The sequence below is a fragment of the Mirounga leonina genome, unplaced genomic scaffold (assembly GCF_011800145.1).
Source record: "Mirounga leonina isolate KUSES-001 unplaced genomic scaffold, KU_Mleo_1.0 Mir_150, whole genome shotgun sequence".
NCBI lineage: Eukaryota > Metazoa > Chordata > Mammalia > Carnivora > Phocidae > Mirounga > Mirounga leonina.
This window is the reverse complement of record NW_023270374.1, coordinates 36,973,255-36,994,377: the sequence shown is the minus strand read 5'-3', so window position 1 is coordinate 36,994,377 and position 21,123 is coordinate 36,973,255. Positions and strand designations below refer to the sequence as shown.

The 21,123-nt window shown below is 47.9% G+C and overlaps 1 protein-coding gene across 19 annotated transcripts in view; it reads left to right on the top strand.

The window, feature by feature from the left end:
• Positions 1–21,123, top strand: part of ZMYND8 (zinc finger MYND-type containing 8) — a 126,584-nt gene that overhangs the window by 77,690 nt on the left and 27,771 nt on the right. For 18 of the 19 annotated variants that reach the window (XM_035006478.1, XM_035006489.1, XM_035006477.1 and 15 more), the window contains 3 exons: positions 6,040–6,180; positions 16,006–16,158; positions 19,062–19,571. In XM_035006478.1, the coding sequence (XP_034862369.1) occupies positions 6,040–6,180; positions 16,006–16,158; positions 19,062–19,571 (804 nt within the window). The remainder of the gene's footprint in view (positions 1–6,039; positions 6,181–16,005; positions 16,159–19,061; positions 19,572–21,123) is intronic. The other variant, XM_035006493.1, reaches the window with a different exon arrangement.

Genomic DNA, 21,123 nt, shown 5'->3' with positions numbered 1-21,123 from the left:
ATATCTGTGTCTACCTTTCACATGTTTATTGACCATATTTTCCCCTGAGCTGCTCATTTATGTCTCTTCTTTGGATTGTTCATCAATCATTCTCTTAGCACACCTTGTTTTTTAGTAGCTGCATAATATTGAGATTATTTAAACTGGTGTCTTTTTATGAAGAAGATTTTCCTTGGGTTGCCAGTATCGTTTCTTTGTTGCTTATCATGACCAGGATCATGAGAGGAGAAACGGAGAGCTCATTCTTCCATTAACTCTCTCATGTATCTGCTCATTCTGTCAATGTCTCGGACACCAGGTGGCATTGTAGGTACCAGGCAGGGCCCCTGCTCTCCTGGGACTGATGTTCTCGTGGCCAAGGGGAGATGGTAAACAAGGGGCTCCTTGACCCGCTTGGATGGGGCTGGTAGGGGAGGGCTCTGAGGGTGGTGTTTGAGGGGTACCAGGCAGTGTGACAAGGGTGGGGGTGATGGTGAGGGCCTTTCCTCTGGAATCATGAGTATATATAAAGGCTTGAATTGCGAGCAGGTTTGAATTTGGAAGAACAGTACAAAGGCCTGTGTGTGGCTGAAGATTCCAGAATGAGGAAAGGAAAGGTCAGATGTGTGGTTTGGATTTTATTCTGGGGGGATAGCATGCCTCTAACGTGGTTTTATTTATTTTTAAAAAAGATTTTATTTTTACGTAACCTCTACACCCAGTGTGGCGCTCAGACTCACAACCCCAGGATCAAGAGTCTCATGCTTGGGGTGCCTGGGTGGCTCAGTTGGTTAGGCGACTGCCTTCGGCTCAGGTCATGATCCTGGAGTCCCGGGATCGAGTCCCGCATCGGGCTCCCTGCTCGGCGGGGAGCCTGCTTCTCCCTCTGACCCTCCCCCCTCTCATGTGCTCTCTGTCTCTCTCATTCTCTCTGTCTCAAATAAATAAATAAAATCTTAAAAAAAAAAAAAAAGAGTCTCATGCTCGCCCCACCTCTGGATGGTTTTAGATGGAGGAGTGGTATGCCTGGCTGCTCTGTGGAGGGGTGCTGGAGAGGGGTGCTGTGGCAGGAGGCAGGGGGACCCGTGGGAAGCTCTTACAGGGTGTTGGTGGGAAATGGTGATGGGCAGGGGCAGTATTTACCAACCATTTCTTTCATTATGACCCTGTAAGGAGCCATTTTAGACATGTTTTCCTATCCATCCTCCTGTGACTTTTTTTCTAAACAGAGGTGAAATTCACATGACCTAAAATTAACCATTTTAAAGCGCACAGCTCAGTGGCATTTCGTGCATTCACAGTATTGTGCAACCACCACTTTTCTGTAGTTCCAAAACATTTCCTTCACTCCCAAGTAAAATGATGTTAATTAAGCAGGCACTCCCCCCACTCTCCGCTTGCTTGCCCCTGGAGACCACCGGTCTGCATTCTGTTTGTATGGATTTGCCTATTCTGGATACTTCATTTAAGTGAAGTCATACAACTTGTGGCCTTTGTGTCTGGCTCCTTTCACTGAGTGTATGTTTCCAGGGGCCTCCCCATTGCAGCATGCATCTGAACCTCATTTCTTTTCATGGCTCAGTAACATGCTACTGTGGACACCCCAATTTGTCAGTACATCACATCGGTGGACATTCGGATTGTTTCCACCTTTGAAATGTTGTGAATAGTGCTGCTACGAACATTTGTATACCAGGATTTGAGTACTGCTTTCTGTTTGGGGGTATATACCTAGGAGTGGATCCTTGTGAAATTTGATAATACTGTAGGTCTGTTTATGTACTGCCTGTGTCTGTTTTCTTTTTTTTTTTTTTTAAAGATTTTATTTATTTATTTGACAGAGACACAGCGAGAGAGAGAGGGAACACAAGCAGGGGGAGTGGGAGAGGGAGAAGCAGACTCCCCGCGGAGCAGGGAGCCCGATGCGGGGCTCGATCCCAGGCCCCTGGGATCATGACCTGAGCCGAAGGCAGACGTTTAACAACTGAGCCACCCAGGTGCCCCATGTGTCTGTTTTATACATAAAAAGAGTAAGAGTGTTTCACTCCCCAAGGGCCACTTTCTGCCCATTGAGACTGTGTGCATTAGGTTGATAGCAGTGGACGTGGAGACCAGCTGGGAGTGGGGGTTGTATTTTGGAAGTGGTATGAGGAGGCCTTGCTGAAGAGTGGGGTAAGTTGAGGCAGGAGAGCAAGGGAGTAACTGAGGCAGTGTAGACATGTTTGGCCTTGAACATCTAGATGAGTGGTTGTAGCATTAACTCACATGGGGAGGTTGAGGCAGGTACACGGTGTTTCACAAATTGGGGAGGTGGGCGTATGGTACTCGGGTGGGTAGGGGCCATCTCTTCCCCCCGAGGTGGGTGACCCCAGTGCTGTCCCTTTCCCAATTACATGAGGCATTTTCATTCCAGATGTCTGTGAGGGGGGCTCTGCTGGCTGGGGAGAGAGTGAACCAGACCCATCTCTACTGGCTCACCCTTATTTTCGCCATGTCCAAGTGCTGTGTTTAATTAAAAAAAAAGTTAGGACATATTTCTTAAACCTTCAATACTTAAGTTTTATTAACAAAGGAAACTTTGTTATGTTTTAACTACAGAATTTCAAAAATAACAACTTTGCCTCTGTGCTTGCTGAATTCCCCTGCCGGACCACAAGTGGGGCAGGGCTCTGTTAGACCACCTGCTGGCTTCTCTTTCCTTACTTCCCGCCCCCCCCATTTCATTTAATTAATTTATTTATTTTTTAAAGATTTTATTTATTCATGAGAGACAGAGAGAGAGAGAGAGAGGCAGAGGGAGAAGCAGGCTCCCAAGGAGCAGAGAGGCCGATGCGGGACTTGATCCCAGGACCCTGGGATCACGACCTGAGCCGAAGGCAGACACTTAACCATCCAAGCCACCCAGGCGCCCTGATTTGATTTTTTTAAAGTAATCTCTACATCCAGCATGGGGCTCGAACTCGTAACTCCAAGGTCAAGAGTTGGATGCTCTTCCGACCGAGCCAGCCAGGTGCCCCCGCCTTCCTTACTTTGTTCACGGGAGCTGTTATTATTAAGTCGGGAACTGTAGACTCTTCGTGGTTGAGTTCTGTGTGCAATCGCACGTTTGCATGTGTTGTTATGGTTCACCCTTTCTGGTTAGGCTTTTTTGTTAAAGTGCCTTGCAGTTGCACGCAGTGCTTTGGCTAGTAGAGGACCCTTCCTGCTCTACGTGGTTGCTGGTTTGTGTAGGAGAATACAGTGTGAGAGGCCCTGGTCTTTCATCCTCCCAGAGAGGTTTCAGCCACTTCAAATCTCTTTTGGAAGGAAGTAGGTAGAATACAAGTGAATGAGTAATAAAGAAAATCCCAAGACTAAAGATTTTTTTTTTTAAAGATTTTATTTATTTATATGACAGAGAGAGACAGCGAGAGCAGGAATACAAGCAGGGGGAGTGGGAGAGGGAGAAGCAGACTTCCCGCTGAGCAGGGAGAGCCCGATGTGGGACTCGATCCCAGGACCCTGGGATCATGACCTGAGCCGAAGGCAGACGCTTAACGACTGAGCCACCCAGGTGCCCAAGACTAAAGATTTTTTTAATGATTTTTTTTTAAAGGTTTTATTTATTTATTTGAGAGAGAGAGAATGAGCGAGAGCACATGAGAGGGGGGAGGGTCAGAGGGAGAAGCAGACTCCCCGCCGAGCAGGGAGCCCGATGTGGGACTCGATCCAGGGACTCCAGGATCATGACGTGAGCCGAAGGCAGTCGCTTAACCAACTGAGCCACCCAGGCGCCCAAGACTAAAGATTTTATTGCTCATATACTTATGTCTTTTGCAGTGCCTTTACCTTTGATACCTTTGATGCTCTCTCTCTCTTTTTTTTTTTTTGGTGGGCCAGGTACTTTAGTTCTACTAGTTCTACTTGTTCTTATGGGACCAGGGGTTATAGTAACAGCGCTCGTAACAGCGACTGCCGCTCTTATTGGACAGAATATTGTGTACCAGGTGTTGGGCCAGGCATTTGTCCATCCTTACAGCAAAATGAAGTTAATTTACTATTTAAAAAAAACTTAATTCTCAAAATAATTTCAAGTGTTGGCTGAGCCTTTGCTAAGGACCACTTGACATGGATTAGCGCATCTCATCTCCACCTGCCCTCCTCATTTGCAAGATGAGGTAAAGGATGCCCAGAGACAAGCACACTTCATCCCTTTTTGGATTTATGAACCTCAGCTCTACTGACCTTTGAGACCAAAGATAATTATTTGTTTTGGGGGGGCTGTGCTTTATAGGTTGTTGAGCAGCATCCCTGGTCTTCACCTATTAGACGCCAGTGGCACCCTCCCCTCCCCCAGTGGTGACAGCCAAAAATGTCTGCAGACATTACCCAGTGTGTCCTGGATGGCCAAATCACTCCTGGCCAAAAACTACTGGTTTAGATGATTGAAACCAAAGCCCTCGAGGTTAGTGGGGAAATAGAAAATACTACTACACTGATAGCAAATAATAATATAGTACTTAACTGATGCCAGGCACTGTTTAGATGCTTATTTGATCATTACAACTTGATGAGGTAGGTACTTTTAATCAGTCCCTTTGTATTATGTTATCAACGTCCCTCTTTGAGGCTAGCAGGAAAGGAGATTCACAGACCTCAGGTAGCTTGCCCAAGGACATCTAGCAAGTCAGCTGCAGAGCTGGACTTTAAACCCAGTGTCTGGCTCCCGATACATGCTTGCAGCCCCTCCTTGTCTGTGCCTGGTCTTTACCCCTCTGTTACATTAAAGCTAGAGTTGGCAGGTCCTGGAACTAGAGCTGAGCAGGTATATGAATTTCACCCATTGGATCCTCACTTTGAGTATCCTCCCATTTGGCAGGTGAGCAAACTGAGGCAAGCATCCACCAAAGTGTCTGAGCACTTTTGAAGTCCCCAGGATGTTCCGATTTGTAACCCCTTTGCCATCAACAGCTTCTCTTAAGGACCAGATCATTGCAAAGTCCATGTTTCTTATGCGTCTGAGGAAGGCTGGCCATTTTGTTGTCTGGCATGAATTTAGTAACAGCACAGTCCCAGTAATGGCAGGCTATTTATTATTATTTTTTAAGATTTTATTTATTTGACAGCGAGAGGCACAGCGAGAGAGGGAACACAAGCAGGGGGAGTGGGAGAGGGAGAAGCAGGCTTCCCGCGGAGCAGGGAGCCCGATGCGGGGCTCGATGATCATGACCTGAGCCGAAGGCAGACGCTTAACGACTGAGCCACCCAGGCGCCCCAATGGCAGGCTATTTAGGCAAAGGGGCAGGATCTCCAGGAGGCATGGCCCATCTGAACCACTCCCATTTTGTCACATGGTGTGGTTTCTGTCCTACCCCCAGCTCAGTGGATGAGGTTCAGGGGAGCAGTATATAGGTAGTTGTAAGGTATTTTTAAAAGACTTGGGCTTAGGTACGATTCTCTATTCTCCTATAAAAGTTTGGAACATAGTAAGGAGGGAGATAATTGACCAGTGACACCCTCACTCCATCTGGTGCTGAATTTGGCTTCATTCAGCCTCACAGAACCTTTGAAACGGGAAGCTGGAGATCTCCCAAGGGGTCGACTCGGCCTCTGGCAGGTGCAGTGCCTGTGCAGGCCGGCTCCTGCATCTCCCACAAATGGACGGCATGCCATTTGTAAGCCTGGCTCCGGTCTCTGCATCTGGACTGTGGTAGGGGCTGGTTTAATCTCTATTTATTTTGAGATTTACACCCGTGAATGGGCCAAACCAATTTCAGTGGCAGCTTAGCCAATTTGTCTTAGAGCTTTATGTTTAATATATGTGCTGCCGAAGCGAGCACTAGAGCTTTGTGTTTAATAGAATGACTGGGGAGGCCTTCTTCCTTCGAAGCTTTAACGGTTTAACATTTTGGTTAAATCCTGTGCTTGACATAAATGGCCAGCCCTTCCCGCTGCTCCCCATCTGTGGCGCTCTGGGGGCCTTGTTGAAATCAAATACACTTTCTCTCCTCTCCCCCTAAAACGTTTTATTTATTTATTTATTTGTAAATTCATTTTTTAACAATGAACATACTTTTTCAGCTTCACCAGCCTCTGCAAAGACGGGACAAGCAGGGAGTTTATCCGGCAGCCCGAAAACTTTCTCTCCTCAAGCGTCAACACCCATCACGACGAAAACAGACAAAACGTCCACCACTGGAAGCATCCTGAATCTTAACTTGGGTCAGTGGGAATTTTTGGAAGTCTCTTTCTGCGGCAACTATGAATATTCTTGCAAGTTGTGATGTCCTCTTTTGTGTGTGGTTCTTGAGCTCTGAACTCTTCTCTCTTTGCAAAATATTTAAAAGGTACACTGGACAAAGATGAAGAGAGATTGGTAAGAGGAGCAAGTAAGGGATTTCCTGGGGCTTGTTGACATGCAAAGTTGTTTCATCTTGAAGTACCTTAGGCTGGTGTTTACAACCATTTCTTGCCCTTGACCCCAGTAACCTGGTTGTTATATATGTGTATTATAGGTTTTTTGTTTGTTTGTTTGTTTTTTAAAGATTATTTGAGAGAGAGAGCACATGAGCTCGGGGAGGGGCAGAGGGAGAGAGAGAGAATCTCAAGCAGACTCCCCACAGAGCGTGGAGGCTGTCAAGGGGCTTGATCTTATGACCCCAAGACCATGACCTGAGCTGAAATCAAGAGTCGGCCGCTTAACTGAGTCACTCAGGCATCCTATGTGTGTATATATGTTTAATGTTTTATATGCACACACACGTGATGTACGTAAAGTTTTATGAATCAGTATTTACTTTATGTGCAGTATATATATATATATATTTTTAAAGATTTTATTTATTTATTTGACAGAGAGAGACACAGCGAGAGAGGGAACACAAGCAGGGGGAGTGGGAGAGGGAGAAGCAGGCTTCCCGCGGAGCAGGGAGCCCGATGCGGGGCTCTATCCCAGGACCCTGGGATCATGACCTGAGCCGAAGGCAGATGCTTAACTGACTGAAACACCCAGGCGCCCCTCATTTGTTTTTTTTTTTTAAAAGCACTACCTTAGGCAAAAGTCTTCAGAAAAATTATCACAGGAAATGGGAAATATCCATTTGTGAAGTTATTTTATTGATTCATTCCATCATGATCCTTGATTTTTATTGAGCATCTATTACATGCTGTGTGCTCTTTCAGGCATGGGGCAGGGAGTGGTGAGCAAGGGCCCTGCTCTTATGCAGAGCTTGGTTCTAGAAAGTGAGAAACAAATAAGGTAAATAAACAAGACAGTTCACCCCGTGAGAGAAGGTAAAGTGTGCTAACATGATAAGGAGAGAGATACGCAGGATGGGGGTGGTTTGGAAGAGGCTGTGTTTAGGGAAGGCCTCTGTGAGGTAGTATTTAAACCTAGATTTGCCTGACAAGAAAAACCAGCCATCCCTGTATTGGGAGGAAAACGTTGTAGGAGGAACTAGAGATTTACAGGCCTTGGGGTAAGGGATGAACTCCCTGTGCTGTAGGAATGACAGGGAGGCCCAGGTGGCCTGTCCCAGTGGCTGAAGGGGAGAAGTTGAGGAGCTGAGGTCCATCAGCCCTGGGACCCGGTGTGGACCCTGGGGCGGACCGTGGGGTGCAGCTTTTGGAGCAATGGAGGGATGTGAACTGAGCATTTTAGAAGGACCACGCTGAGTGCCGTGTTGAAAATAGCCTGTCAGCTGTTCTTCCCCAGGGACAGTTCCCTCATTCCCCTCCAGGGGACACTTGGCAATGTCTGGAGACATTTTTGGTTGTCACAGCTGGGAAGGGAGGTTCGAGAATCCAGGGTTTTAGGAAGGGAGGGAGGGGCAGCTCCCTGTGTGGAGTGATGCTCACGTGTGAATTCACAGCCTCTGGAGGCCAGTACTCTCCAGGTTGATCTTGTCCTGCAGTGCCCTTTCAGATGGAGAGATGGAGGTCTGGAGGGGAGGCTGCAGGTGCCCAGGATCGCGGAGCCAGTAGGCCACAGGGCTGGAGGAAGCCCTTGTCTCCACGGAGCCCAGAGCCTGGCTCGTTCTGGCTCCCCCCTTAGTGCAGCTTGGATGTGGTCCAGCAGGCAGAGTGGTAACTTTTGGGGCCCCAGCTCAGATTGGCTGGTGCGAATTCTCACTTGCACAAAAGGGGACCCATTTGCTCCCTTGGGGAACGTTCATTGATCTCAGCAGTGTGGTTTGCTTTCTCACACCCTCCCTCCACCTCCACACCCCAAAAAGGAACATTGTGCAGAGGCAGTTCTCATGGTCATGTTTCCTCTCTGCCAGTCATGTGTGGTAAGAATAGCTCCTTCCCTAAGCCAGGCGGTCTTGGACATCCTTGTGATGGCTGGGGGGTCTTTTGGTTTGGCTTACCTGTGGTGGCAGTGAAGGATTTCTTCCTGTTGTGTGGGACCTGAGGCTCTCCTGTGCAGAAGCGTCCCCCTCTCCAGCTTCTTCCGTTCTAGGACACACGCCTTGTCAGTAGGAATGAAAGCATTGGGTTGGCATTTCAGTTACCTAACGGGAAGAGGATCAGAGAGGGACCAGTGAAAAGTGTCATGGCTGGGTAGAAGGATCAGACAGTGGAGGGAAGTTCTAAATAATCCTCAAGAGCTTATCTGGGGATGGGGCAGGTGCTTTATATGGGACTTCTTTTTTTTGTTTTTTCTTTTTAAGTAGTCTCCACACCCAGCATGGAGCCCAGTGGAGGGCTTGAACTCATGACCCTGAGATCAAGACCTGAGCTGAGATCAAGAGTCGGACACTTAACCGACTGAGCCACCCAGGCGCCCCATGGGGCTTTTTTTTATGTCTGGCATCCATGTAACTACTTTGAGCAGACAGAAATGAGACTGCGCTGGGGATGCTGACAACATTATTATATCTAACAAAATGGTATTTCGTTAAAAAAAAAAAAACAACAACTGGAAAAGACAAAATTAGATGGAAACCGGGAGTGATTGTTGGGGGGGGGGTTGGGGGGGTTGGGGGGGGAGGGTTTGACTATAAACTACAAAGGGATTCTTTGGCCTTTGACATTGTTCTGCATTCTGTATGTGGTGGTGGTTACACATTTCTATAAGCAGGTGTTAAAACTCCTACAACTGTATTTCCCCCCAGATTTTACTCTCTGTAAATTAAAACTATTAAAAAAATACAACAACCTTCAAGGTGTAGATAACAGCCCCATTTCAGTGAGGTAGAAGAAACTGGGGCAGGGGTGCCAGGGTGGCTCAGTCCTTAAGCATCTGCCTTCAGCTCAGGTCATGGTCCCAGGGTCCTGGGATCGAGCCCCGCATCAGGCTCCCTGCTCCGCGGGAAGCCTGCTTCTCCCTCTCCCACTCCCCCCGCTTGTGTTCCCTCTCTCGCTGTGTCTCTCTCTGTCAAATAACTAAAACCTTAAAAAAAAAAGAAACTGGGGCGCAGGGAAGCAGTTACCCGCCCAGCCAGGATCACCTGGGGTCTGCGGTCATGTTTGGCCTGTGGACTCAGGCCTGTCTGCCTTGTAGTTTATACTCTTAACCACGATATGTGAGCCGGCACGCTGCAAGATGGGGCCGTGTTTGGATGCTGGTGGGCTCTGGACACTGCCTCTCATGCCCTTGTCTAAGTCGGCCTAGCTGTAGGGGTCAGGGGGTAAGGTGACGATTTTGAACAGGTGGTCCCATGGAGGACAGATTGCTTTTCTGAAGGATGAAGCTCCCCCAAGTTGAACCTGTGTTGTCAGACTCTGAACACAGAAATGCAGATTTTTATATGAACTCTCCTTGTTTTTAAAAGTCGGCAATCAGTTGCATTAAAAATGAAAACTCTTTTGGGTGAAACAAATAAATCCAACCCAAAATACAAAAACCCAGCCCAGTGGGTCATCTGTTGGATTTGTGATTCTTAGAATTAATTTTGGTGCATGACAAGGGGGAAGGCTTTCACAGAAACTGTTTCCTCCCTGCTTGCTAATGTACAGGCCCCTCATTTGCTGTCTCAGGCCTCCTGTCTGCTCTAAAACAAGGAGCCGAAGCCTGGTGGATGGTTACAGCCCCTTTCTGTGACTGTATGGAAAATAAGTCATGAATAAGAACGAGAGAAGGAAGGCCTGATTCTTCTAGACTCCCGTTTGCTTCTCTGGGAATCTCGTCTCCTCTTAACACACAGGGTGTTTGCTTTGGGCTGAACAAACACAGCAGTTCAGTGATCCTGTTGGTGACACAAATGTGTCTGGATGCTCAGTCAGAGATGCTGACAGCAATGTGAAGTTGTCAGACCCAGAGTGTTGCTGCATGTTTATTCCTTAGCTGTCACTGATGGGAGGTCTCCTTTCTTTCTCTAGATAAAGTGATACCTTGAAGTCAGGCGTCCTTTGAGAGCCTGGATGCAACACTGGGGGCCCAGGCTTCCCACAGGTTGCCTTGATTTTTTTTCCCCCCAGTGGGTGAAGTGAGGAAGATCTCTGCTTAGGCTTTGATTGATAAGAGATATTTGCCAGGGTCTCTGGTCTGGATGATATTGTTCCCTTGAAGGAGCCACCATTTTGTAGCTCCTGGAAGTCCATCCATTATAGTCACCCAGCAGCTTTTGAACAAAGGAAATCTATTTCTTTTGTTTTTTTTTTCCCCTTGAGAGAGGGAGCTCGTGAGAGGGGGTAGTTTGGGGGGTGTGCAGAGGGAAAGGGAGAAGGAGAATCCCAAGCAGCCCAGAGCCTGATGCGGGGCTCGATATCATGACCCTGAGATCATGACCTGAGCCAAAATCAGGAGTGGGACAATTAACCGACTGAGCCACCCAGGCACTCCAAGAAATCTATTTTTTTTTTAATTGAAGACGTGCTTATATTTTCTTGAAAAAGTTTATTTTAACGAGTCATGAAGGCACACGGTAAGAGAAATTTCAAAGGACAGAAAAATGTTTAATGAAAAGCCAGCCTGTCCATAATCTCTGATCACCTGCCCCTCCCAACAAGTGACCATGGTTACCTCTTTTTAGTTTCTTGGAGAGCTCTTCTATATATACACCAGGAGTTTTCAACCTGGGTGATTTTTGTTTGGCAGTCTCTGGAGATGTTGTTATTATTATTACTTTTAAAGATTTTATTTATTTGACAGTGAGAGCGAGAGAGGGAACACAAGCAGGGGGAGCGGGAGAGGGAGAAGCAGGCCTCCCCGCTGAGCAGGGAGCCCGATGCGGGGCTCAATCCCAGGACCCTGGACCCTCAGATGCTTAACAACTGAGCCACCCAGGCGCCCCTGGAGATGTTATTTTTAAGTAATCTCCACACCTAGTGTGGGGTGTGGAGATCAAGAGCGGCACGCTCCACCGACAGAGCCAGCCGGGCACGCCCCTAGTGACATTTTCATGGTCACACCTGGGATATGGGTGCCCCTGGCGCCTGGTGGGTAGGGGCCAGCAAGGCGCTGGCCATCCTACAATGCACAGGACAGCCCCCAGCCTCCCACCTCCTTACCCGCCCCCGCAAAGACTTATCCAGCCCCAAATACCGATAGTGCCAACATTGGGAAACCCCAAGAACACGTATATTCAGATCTGTGCTCCACTTCCTCCTTTTCTCCCCACACCAATGCTAACGCGTTCTGCCAATTGTTATCTTCGTTTTCATTAAACAGGTTAGCCAACCTTTTGTGCTTTTCCAGAACAGCACATAAAGGTCTGCGACGGTTTTAGTGGAGCAGCTGTATTTTGTTGCACTTCAAGATGAAGTGTTGACTTATTTACCTGGGCACCTTCTGTATTGGCTCTAGGTTGTTTTGGTGTTTTTTTTTTGTTTTTTTTTTAATATTTTATTTATTTATTCATGAGAGACAGAGAGAGAGAGAGAGGCAGAGGGAGAAGCAGGCTCCCAAGGAGCAGGGAGCCCGATGCGGGACTCGATCCCAGGACCCTGGGATCATGACCTGAGCCGAAGGCAGACGCTCAACCATCTGAGCCACCCAGGCGCCCGGTTGTTTTGGTGTTGAAAACAGCTGCAGTGAAGATCCTTTTGGCCCACGTGGGAGCGTGGCTGTAGGATGAGTTCCTAGAAGTAGAATCTCCGGTCAGAGGCCGTGTGCGGTTGACGTTTTGAGACATACTGCCAAATTGCCCTCCAAAGGGATGCTTCTGATTTATGCTCCCTCCAGAAATGTAAGATCGTGTCTCTTTCTCTAGCGTTGGTATTTTTTTTCCTCCCTGGTTTCCATTTATAGCCTAAGCTGTCTTCATATCAGCAGAAAAGTTCAAAATGTTGGCAGCAAAGGTGGATTCTGAAGACATTCCCGATATAGAAGGGCAAGGGTAGAAGTAGTCCCGATAAGCCACTATTAGCTAAACGAGAAAGAAGCTCTTCTTTTCTCCCTGTGGAGGAGAGGGAAACTCAAAACGCAGCTGAAAATTAGAGAAAGTTAATTAGATTTGGCTAAACTCCTGAAGGTCTGCTCCCAGGGACCTGATCCCCGCCCCCTCCTGGCTTCCGGTGGTTTCTTGTTAGAATAAACATTAATGTAGGTTATTGACCGGAGAAACCTTAACTGTAAAATGAGGTGCTTTACGTTCTTTTCATTCCTCTTGATAATGAGTATTTCAGAGTTCAGGGTTTTTAGGCTACAGTTAAGAGATGGCATTTACTGTTAGACACATAGTTACGCACACACAGGAGTGTTCCGGCGAGGTGTCGGTCTCTCTTAATGAACCCTAGGTTTAGAAGGTTAACACAGATATACAGAGGTTAAGGCAAATCAGGAGGAGTTTTCTTTTTTTGTTTTTCTTAAAGATTTATTTATTTGTCTTAGAGTGCGCATGAGCGGTGGGGAGGGGCAGAGGAAGGGGGAGAGAAGCAGACTCCTCGTTGAACATGGAGCCTGACTTGGGGCTCGATCTCACAACCCTGAGATCATGACCTGAGCCTTAACTGCCTGAGCCATCGAGGCGCCCCAGGACGAGTTTTTTTTACTCACATAGAAGATTGGACTAATACAGGCATTCTCAGCCTTAGCTGCCAGTTAGAATCATCTTGGGTACTAAATCTTACGATTTTTTTTTTAAGTAGGCTCCATGCCCAATGGGAGGCTTGAACTCGTGACCCTGAGATCAGGAGTCACATGCTCAACCGACTGAGCCAGCCTGGCGGTCTTTCAGGGGCACTTTATTTATTTATTTATTTTTTCTTTCCAAAGATTTTATTTATTTATTTGACAGAGAGAGACACAGTGAGAGAGGGAACACAAGCAGGGGGAGTGGCAGAGGGAGAAGCAGGCTTCCCGCGGAGCAGGGAGCCCGATGCGGGGCTCGATCCCAGGACCCTGAGATCATGACCTGAGTCAAAGGCAGCCACCCAACCAACTGAGCCACCCAGGCACCCCTGTCAGGGGTACTTTAAAGGGCCAGTGTCCAGACCTTCCCCTAGGCCATTTAATTCACATTCTCTGGGAGGGGGACCAAGGCATTGGGATTTTTTTTTTTTTTTTTTTTAACTCTTCAGGCGATTTCATTGTTGTGCAGCCCAGATTAGCAGTCGGTGCATTAGAAATGGGGATGGTAAATTTTATGGTCTTTGGACCAAATCTAGCCCCCCCACCTCTTTTTGTAAATAAAGTTTCATTGGAACACAGTGTCATCAATTTGTTTACATATATATGGCCACTTTGGCAGCAGAGCCTATATGGCCTGCAGAGCCCAATTTACTCTCTGGTGTTTTACAGAAAAAGTTTGCTGGCTCCTGGTAGAGTAGATGGTATTTTGTTTTTTGTTTTTTGTTTTTTTTTGGTAACTGCTGTGTGGAACATTATTCAGGACACCGATGGAAAGTGGTTTTGTGAGATACTTCTTTGACAACTTTATACTTGAAAGGCTGCCTTTCCCCTTAGGAATCCAGCCCGCTTTCTCATTTCTGAAAGCGGAAGTTATGAGACAGGCTTCATATCCTTCCCCCCCTTTCCTGTCATGTCTGCAGCTTAACTGTTGAAACCTTAAGTCCTCCTCGTCCTGCTCTTGAATTGGAGGTTTCTTTTTTCTTTCGGTTTCCCTGGTCCTCTTCCTCCTCCTTTTTCACCTTGCTGTTTTTTTTTTTTTTTTTTTTTTTTAATTTTTTAAAAAGATTTTTATTTATTTATTTGACAGAGAGAGACAGCGAGAGAGGGAACACAAGTAGGGGGAGTGGGAGAGGGAGAAGCAGGCCTCCCGCCAAGCAGGGAGCCCGACATGGGGCTCGATCCCAGGACCCTGGGATCATGACCCGAGCCAAAGGCAGATGCTTAACCGACTGAGCCACCCAGGCGCCCCTCACCTTGCTGTTTTATCACTGTTTCACTCTGTGTGTTCTCTTTGTAAGGTGCCTCTCGGGTGAATTTGCATGAAGATTCTTTCCCCCATTCCGAAGTGCTTGTGCCTTTACCCCATCCTCTCTGTGAGCATGTCCAGTCCTGTACACACATATGCACACGGATGCTCACGCACATGGACACACACACTCCCAGGTTGATAATGATTTTAGAGCCTTAGAGACCTTTCTCACAGGACAAGGATGGTATTTGCTTGCTGTAAGCAACTCACACCCGGAATCTCCCTGAGGGCTGCCCCCCCCCCCCCCAGTATGTTTTTGGGAAAGGGCCCTTCCCCCACCAAGGTAGGGACCTCATTATGGTGATAAATCATCGTGGAGCCGTTCATTGCTCTGGTTAGCTGCTAGTGGGCTGGGTGGGGCTCTTGGGAGGCTGCCTCCCTCCAGTCGCTTTAAAGGAACAAATCTCTAGGTATGCAGGGTGAGAGACTGCCCTGTTCCTGGGTGAAGGGGAAGGTGTGTGGGTCATGTTGGAAAATGGAAACGAGAAGAGAGTGAAGGTTTTGAGCAGCCCTCGTAGTCCAGCCCTCAGACTATATCCTGGCCTCTTGCACAGCCTGCTGGTTGGAGGTGGCACTTGGAGTGGGGTAGCAGGGAAGTGGAGGACATCTGAGAGTGAGCTCCCGGGTGAGGGCAGCAGGCTCAGAGGTGACTTCTTGTCTTTGTCCTTGATGGATGCCACACGCTTTCCAGTTGTTTTTCTGGGATCGGCCAGGGCAGGGCGTGTACCCCGCATTTTCTGCTTGGGGTCGGTTGGAGAGGGAGGGGGCATGCCAGAGGATGGCAGGCAGGGTGGCTGAAAGTGCTCCCTGCCTGTGAAGTCTCATTGCATTCTGGGACTGTGCAGACACCTTCGTTTTGTCCCTTTCTTCTGTTTCGGGGGGTACTAGAGGAGGTGGGGAAGGAATTCAAGCAATGCAAGCTCACAGACCCTTGGAGTCTGATCTAGTTGGTCATATAAGGAGCCCATGGCCGAAGTGGGGAGGGTAGCCGGACCCCTGGCCCTGAATCCTCTGTCAGAGGCCTTTGCCTGGGACTAGGGTGAGGAGCTTGCGCCGTATCTGAGCGAGAAGACACAGGTTGAATATCCAGGGCTAATCTGTTCACCTGTCTTCAGATGGATGCCTGGGCCAAAAGGAGGAGGTCTGCCTCTCTGGCATTCGCCGGCCTTTTCTGACTTGAGCTCCAGTCTCGGTCGACTAGGAACGAAAAGTGAAGTCTGTGGTAAATGAGGAATTGGGCCTCCAGTTACGTGTGTGCGCTCTGGGGTGGGCTTGTGGGGGGGAGGCGCTCAGGGTCTCTTGGGTACAAGCCCTCTCTGATCTCAGCCTGTGTTAAAAAGCACACTCTGGCCAGGCTCGGTGTGACTTTATCTGCTGATACTGAGATTGAATATATTACTGTAACCTTAGGCTTTCGAGCTCCCTAATGACGCGGAGTTCCACAGACAACCATCTGGCTGGATTGTGCATTTTAAATATTGAAAGCCACCCAGGCGACTGTTCAGCAGACTGGGTAAATCTGCCAAATGTGTTCGCGGGCTATTATCTCCAAATCAGCCCGTCGTCGAGCAGATGATGTTGTTGGGACAAACAGTAAGAAGGTTTGAGGTTTCTCTCCCCGCCGTGTTCTAGAGCGCGTGTTTGCGAGAAGGAAGCTAAGCGGTGAGTGTTGCCTGTTCCTCCGGCCAGCGCCTGCTTGACGAGGGGTGACCGTGTCTTCCAGATCGGAGCAAGGCCGAGATGGACCTGAAGGAGCTGAGCGAGTCGGTCCAGCAGCAGACGGCGCCTGTTCCTCTCATCTCGCCTAAGCGGCAGATCCGCAGCAGGTTCCAGCTAAATCTCGACAAGACCATAGAGAGTTGCAAAGCACAATTAGGTATGTCCTTTGGTTTGCTCGCCCAGGCACTGTCACCACCATCACCGTTAACTCTTTGTAGGGTCACGGCCCGAATGAAGCCAGAGTTGGACCTTAGCTGCTGTTAGCAGCTGCTTGACCTTGGCCTTACGTGTGCTACTAAAGTATAGCTCCACTCAGGGCAGAATGTTCAGATTTGCTAGTTAGTGGTTCAGAAGAGTTCTTTGTGGGGTTTTTTGTTTGTTTGTTTAAGATTATTTATTTGAGGGAGAGAAATCACAAGTGCGGGCGAGGGGCAGAGGGCGAGGGAGAAGCCGCCTCCCCGCTGAGCAGGGAGCCCGATGCGGGGCTCGATCCCCGGACCCTGAGATCATGACCTAAGCCAAAGGCAGATGCTTAACCAACTGAGCCACCCATGTGCCCCTAGAAGGGTTCTTTGAATTCCACCCAGCTTATTCTCTGGTTGTGGCAGCCTGCAGACTTGAGGTGCAGGTGGTAGGGGATTTTGGAAGTGGGAGGATCCTCCTGAGTTTGCCCCTGTGCTCCCTGTCAGTGCACGTCAGGTTCCTACTGTCAGGATCAAGTGTGTTCCACACATGTCCAACACAAACTCTTCGGCTGCGGCCTGAGCCCTTCCCACCTGGCACACGCGTCCTGCTTCTATACCTGTTGCCTCCCTTCCTCTTCCCTGTGCTGCCTGCCTTCACACTGCCTACCTAAATCCTTTCCCTAAGGCTGAGCTCCGGCATCACCTCCTCCAGGAAGTCTCTTCTGATTGCCCTCCCCTCCCCATCTGCCACCTCCTGTGGCACTTTACTGCTTGGAAGCATCCGCAGTCTCTGTGTTGGGAGAGGGGTTCCCTCTGGACTGGAAGCTAGACTGGAAGCTCCTAGAGGACAGGGAGGTTGCCTTATAAGCATTTATGTTCTCCACGGTACTTGGTCTTGTGTACATAGTACATGCTCTGGAATATTTGTTGACAAAGTAAACAAAGCCAGGAGGGTATTTGCAGAGAAGTAGGGGATGGCTGGCCTCAGGAGAGAGAGCCACACCAGGGTGAGGTTTACAGTGTCTGGGTTCCCTGGGCCTTGGGATGAGTAAGCTGTAGTCAGGAGTCATCCAGAAGGGCCAGAGGAGGACATTCCTTGTTGGATTTTCTGTTTGGTTAGGACTTTGAATGGCATGGCTGAAATTTTGCAGGCCATTTAAATAAGCACCTTGGGTCCTTCCCTGCAGCTGGTCTAACTCCTTGATTTATTATTAATGTTAATAAGAATTTTAATATTTCTGTTTATCGACTGTTTCCTGCATACCTTGCACTGTACTGTGCACGGTGCATAGATTGTCCTGGGAGGTTGATACCATTATCAGTCCCATTTTGCAGATGAAGAAACTGAGGCTTAGAGAGAGCTAGGTCACTAGTTCAGCGTCACACAGTGAATAAAAGTGCAAGAGCAAGATTTGAATTCATGGCCTTTGGGCTCTGGTATCCAAGCCTTTCTTATCACAAATGTGGTCACATTTGTACTTGTGTCTGATTGTTAACTACAGTAGCATAAGCCTTAGGGACCCAGAAGTTATTTCAGATCTGAGTTTCTGTATTTTGGCTTCTCCTGGTTTGGATTGAGCCCTGGGTGGAGGCATATAATTCTATAATGATTTTGCTGGGTTGCTCATGGTTTTTGTCTGTTTGCAGGTTTCCTTTCAGTGTGTCTGGGTCAGGACAGTGACCTCATTCATAGTGGCCATGGCTCTAGAATGAAGAAGTACAGATTGGGTTTTTCTCATTTCAGCATTTTAGGGTATAGTATTGTCTACCTGCGGCCAGATGCCACTCATTATTGGGAACAGGACACATAAATGGGTTAAATGGAATATGCTTTTGCCCATTTGTGTGTGTGTGTGTGTGTGTGTGAGAGAGAGAGAGTGAGAAACACCTGCTACGTTGTCATTCTGTCTGGCTTTGGATAGAGATGTGGAGATGCGTGACTTTGTTCTTGACTCCGCTGTCCGTGGAAGAACAGGGCGGACAAGATGGCAGCTCGCCTCTGCATCAGCTCAGGGAGCAGGAGGGAGGGCTGGGCGCTGGGGTCAGCTGGAGAGATGGCGTGTCCCTGAGGGAAGCAGCCAGTGGCTTCGTGGCTCTAGCCAGCCATTGCCTTGTAGGCCTGTGACCCAGAGTGGCCAGATCCTCTGCTCTTTCCACACAAGCCTGCTGTCTTGATTTCTGGGTGAAATTTCCTGACTTGTGAATTGGGCAATATGGTCGTTCTAAGTGAAAAACAAACAAACAACAAAATACCTGCTGGGCCAAGCTCTTGCTTCCTACATAACATTTGTGTGCTGGCCAGATGTGGCTTGTGGGCTGTGAGTTGGCAATCTTTGCTTTAAGGCTTTGGTTTATTTCTTGGAGGCCTGGACACAAAGGGAAAAGGACTTGAATGCTTTGGGAATTCGCGGGAACAGTGCTGGTGGTCTATCAGGAGCCCAGTGTTCTGGCCTTCCCTCTGTCTTGGTTTTCTTTATGTCCTAGGATAAAGTGATTTCTCTGGGCCTCTATTTTCTGATCTGTAAAATGGATCCGTTTTAACAGCTCATATCTGTTGTTCCCTTCAATCCCTCCCATTCTCTACATCCCAATTAGTTATCAGTGATGCAAAGATGTAGCTCTGGATAAATTTAAAATTTACGTTGTCTGGTCCCTTGTCATCTTTGAATGTCAGTAACTGAAACCCTCTGCAAACCCAAGTTCCATTTGTCAGCTGCAGCTAGCTCACTGGTAACCCCACCAGGCCAGTGTGATGAGATTTGAAATGGTTTTTTTTTTTTTTATTCCAGCATTTGGCGTGGAAAATGTTTGCGTTGTAGGTCCTGCTCTTTATTTTGTGACTACGCCACATGCTGGGTTTTCTCTTTGAATTTAGGCATAAACGAAATCTCAGAAGATGTTTACACGGCCGTAGAGCACAGTGATTCGGAAGATTCCGAGAAGTCTGATAGTAGCGATAGTGAGTATATCAGTGACGATGAGCAGAAGTCCAAGAATGAGCCAGAAGACGCAGAAGACAAAGAGGGTAGTCGGATGGACAAAGAGCCATCGGCTGTCAAAAAAAAGCCCAAACTGGCCAACCCTGTGGAGACTAAGGAGGAGCTGAAAAGCACATCACCAGCCAGCGAGAAAGCTGATCCGGGCTCGGTCAAGGAAAAGGCAAGCCCCCAGCCTGAGAAGGACTTTTCAGAAAAAGCGAAAGCCTCCCCTCATCCCACAAAGGATAAACTGAAGGGGAAAGATGAGACCGATTCCCCAACAGTACATTTGGGCCTGGACTCCGATTCAGAAAGTGAACTTGTCATAGATTTAGGAGAAGACCATTCTGGGCGGGAGGGTCGTAAAAATAAGAAGGAACCCAAAGAAACATCTCCCAAGCAGGATGGTAAGTGATCGCACCAGTTTCCAGTTTCTTGATTTGGTTTAGAGGGCCACCTTGCATTTGTATTTCCAGAAGTTATGTGACCCTCCGACGTCACAAAGGGAGGCACCAGAGCGGAGCTTTGATTGGCTCAGGGTCACCTAGCTAAGTCACTGATCAGGCCAGGACTGACTTCCCCCGGGACCTGCCTGCCTTTCATCTGCTTAGTACCCAACGTGGTTGATTCTGGTCCCAGAAAAGTAAAAAACGGTAGGTGTTTCTAGCAGCAAGGTCATTTTTAGCCGAAGCACCTGCTTTCCCAATAGGCTCACTCATTTCTCTCAAGTGTTTGTCAACGTTTAGACATGTGACAAGGTTGATATTGTTAGAAAAGTTCAATTCAAAGATCTTGAGGAGTTCAGCTCCCTTTCTTCCCTTCATGCTGCCCAGGCACCTCCCCAGTGCATTTTCTTACTGAAATTAGGAGACCACTTGGGGAGGTGGTACCAGAATGCCGAGTGCTCCTTGGGGCGTTGGATGGCGGGCACTTGAATTGGTGTTCCACCACATATGTGTTTCACTGACACACTATTGACATTTTGTGCAGAGTAATACTTTATATCCTGTGCACTGGGGAATGTTTAATAGCATCCTGGGCCTCTACCCACCAGATGCCAGGAGCATCTGCCCAGTTGTGGCTATGAGAGATGTCTTAACGTTGCCATTGGTTCCCTGGGAGGCAAGATCTCCTCCAGAAGGAAAGTGTGCATGATGGGAAAGGTGTCCTTCCCATGGACAAAACAGTCAGCACATTTTCCAGTTGGTTTTGGCAAGTGGGTATGGAGGGATTCCAACATGCCCAAGAAAGATATAATTGAAGAGTTAATTAAGGGCCCAGGAAAAACATTGCCTAAGGACAAACTGGAGGTTATAGCCACAGAACTTTATGTACTCTGTGAGTACCCGAAGGAATAGTCAGGCTTGATTTTTGACCATGCCCAACTGTTGACAGGAGCGGACTTCTCAGCCAAATTCTTGAGTAAGATGTGATTCTGAGTCTGGCTGCTTAGAGCAAGTTGGGGATGGGCCTTGAGAATCTTCTTTGTCCTTGTCCACCTGGGATGCTATGGAACCTCCGTTGTTAAGGAGCGAGAATTCTTGTAGTTCTTCAGAAGAGAATGGAATGTCTCTGAATGGTGCAGTGGAGGGAGAAAGAGAAGCAGTTGAGTGGGGCAGGGAGGATAGACTAGCACACCATTCCCAGGTCACTTTAGATTTACGGATGGCCTATGAAAAATAGGTTGATGGGTTGTGGATTGGGATTTGAGGCAGATGTGGCAGAAAACAGTAGGGGAGTAGCATTTATTCCATGAGGTTTATGGGAATATTTCGGTACAGCCATGGCAGTGCTCCTATGAATGATACAGTTACATTGTTCCTTATTTTCTGGAACATATCTTTGGATGGATTGGTTTTATGCCTCTTCCCCTTCCAGAAAGAATCTATAACAGATTGACAATATTTGACCATGAAACAAAATGTAAATAAAGTCTGTAAAAGATGAAAGTAGAATAGT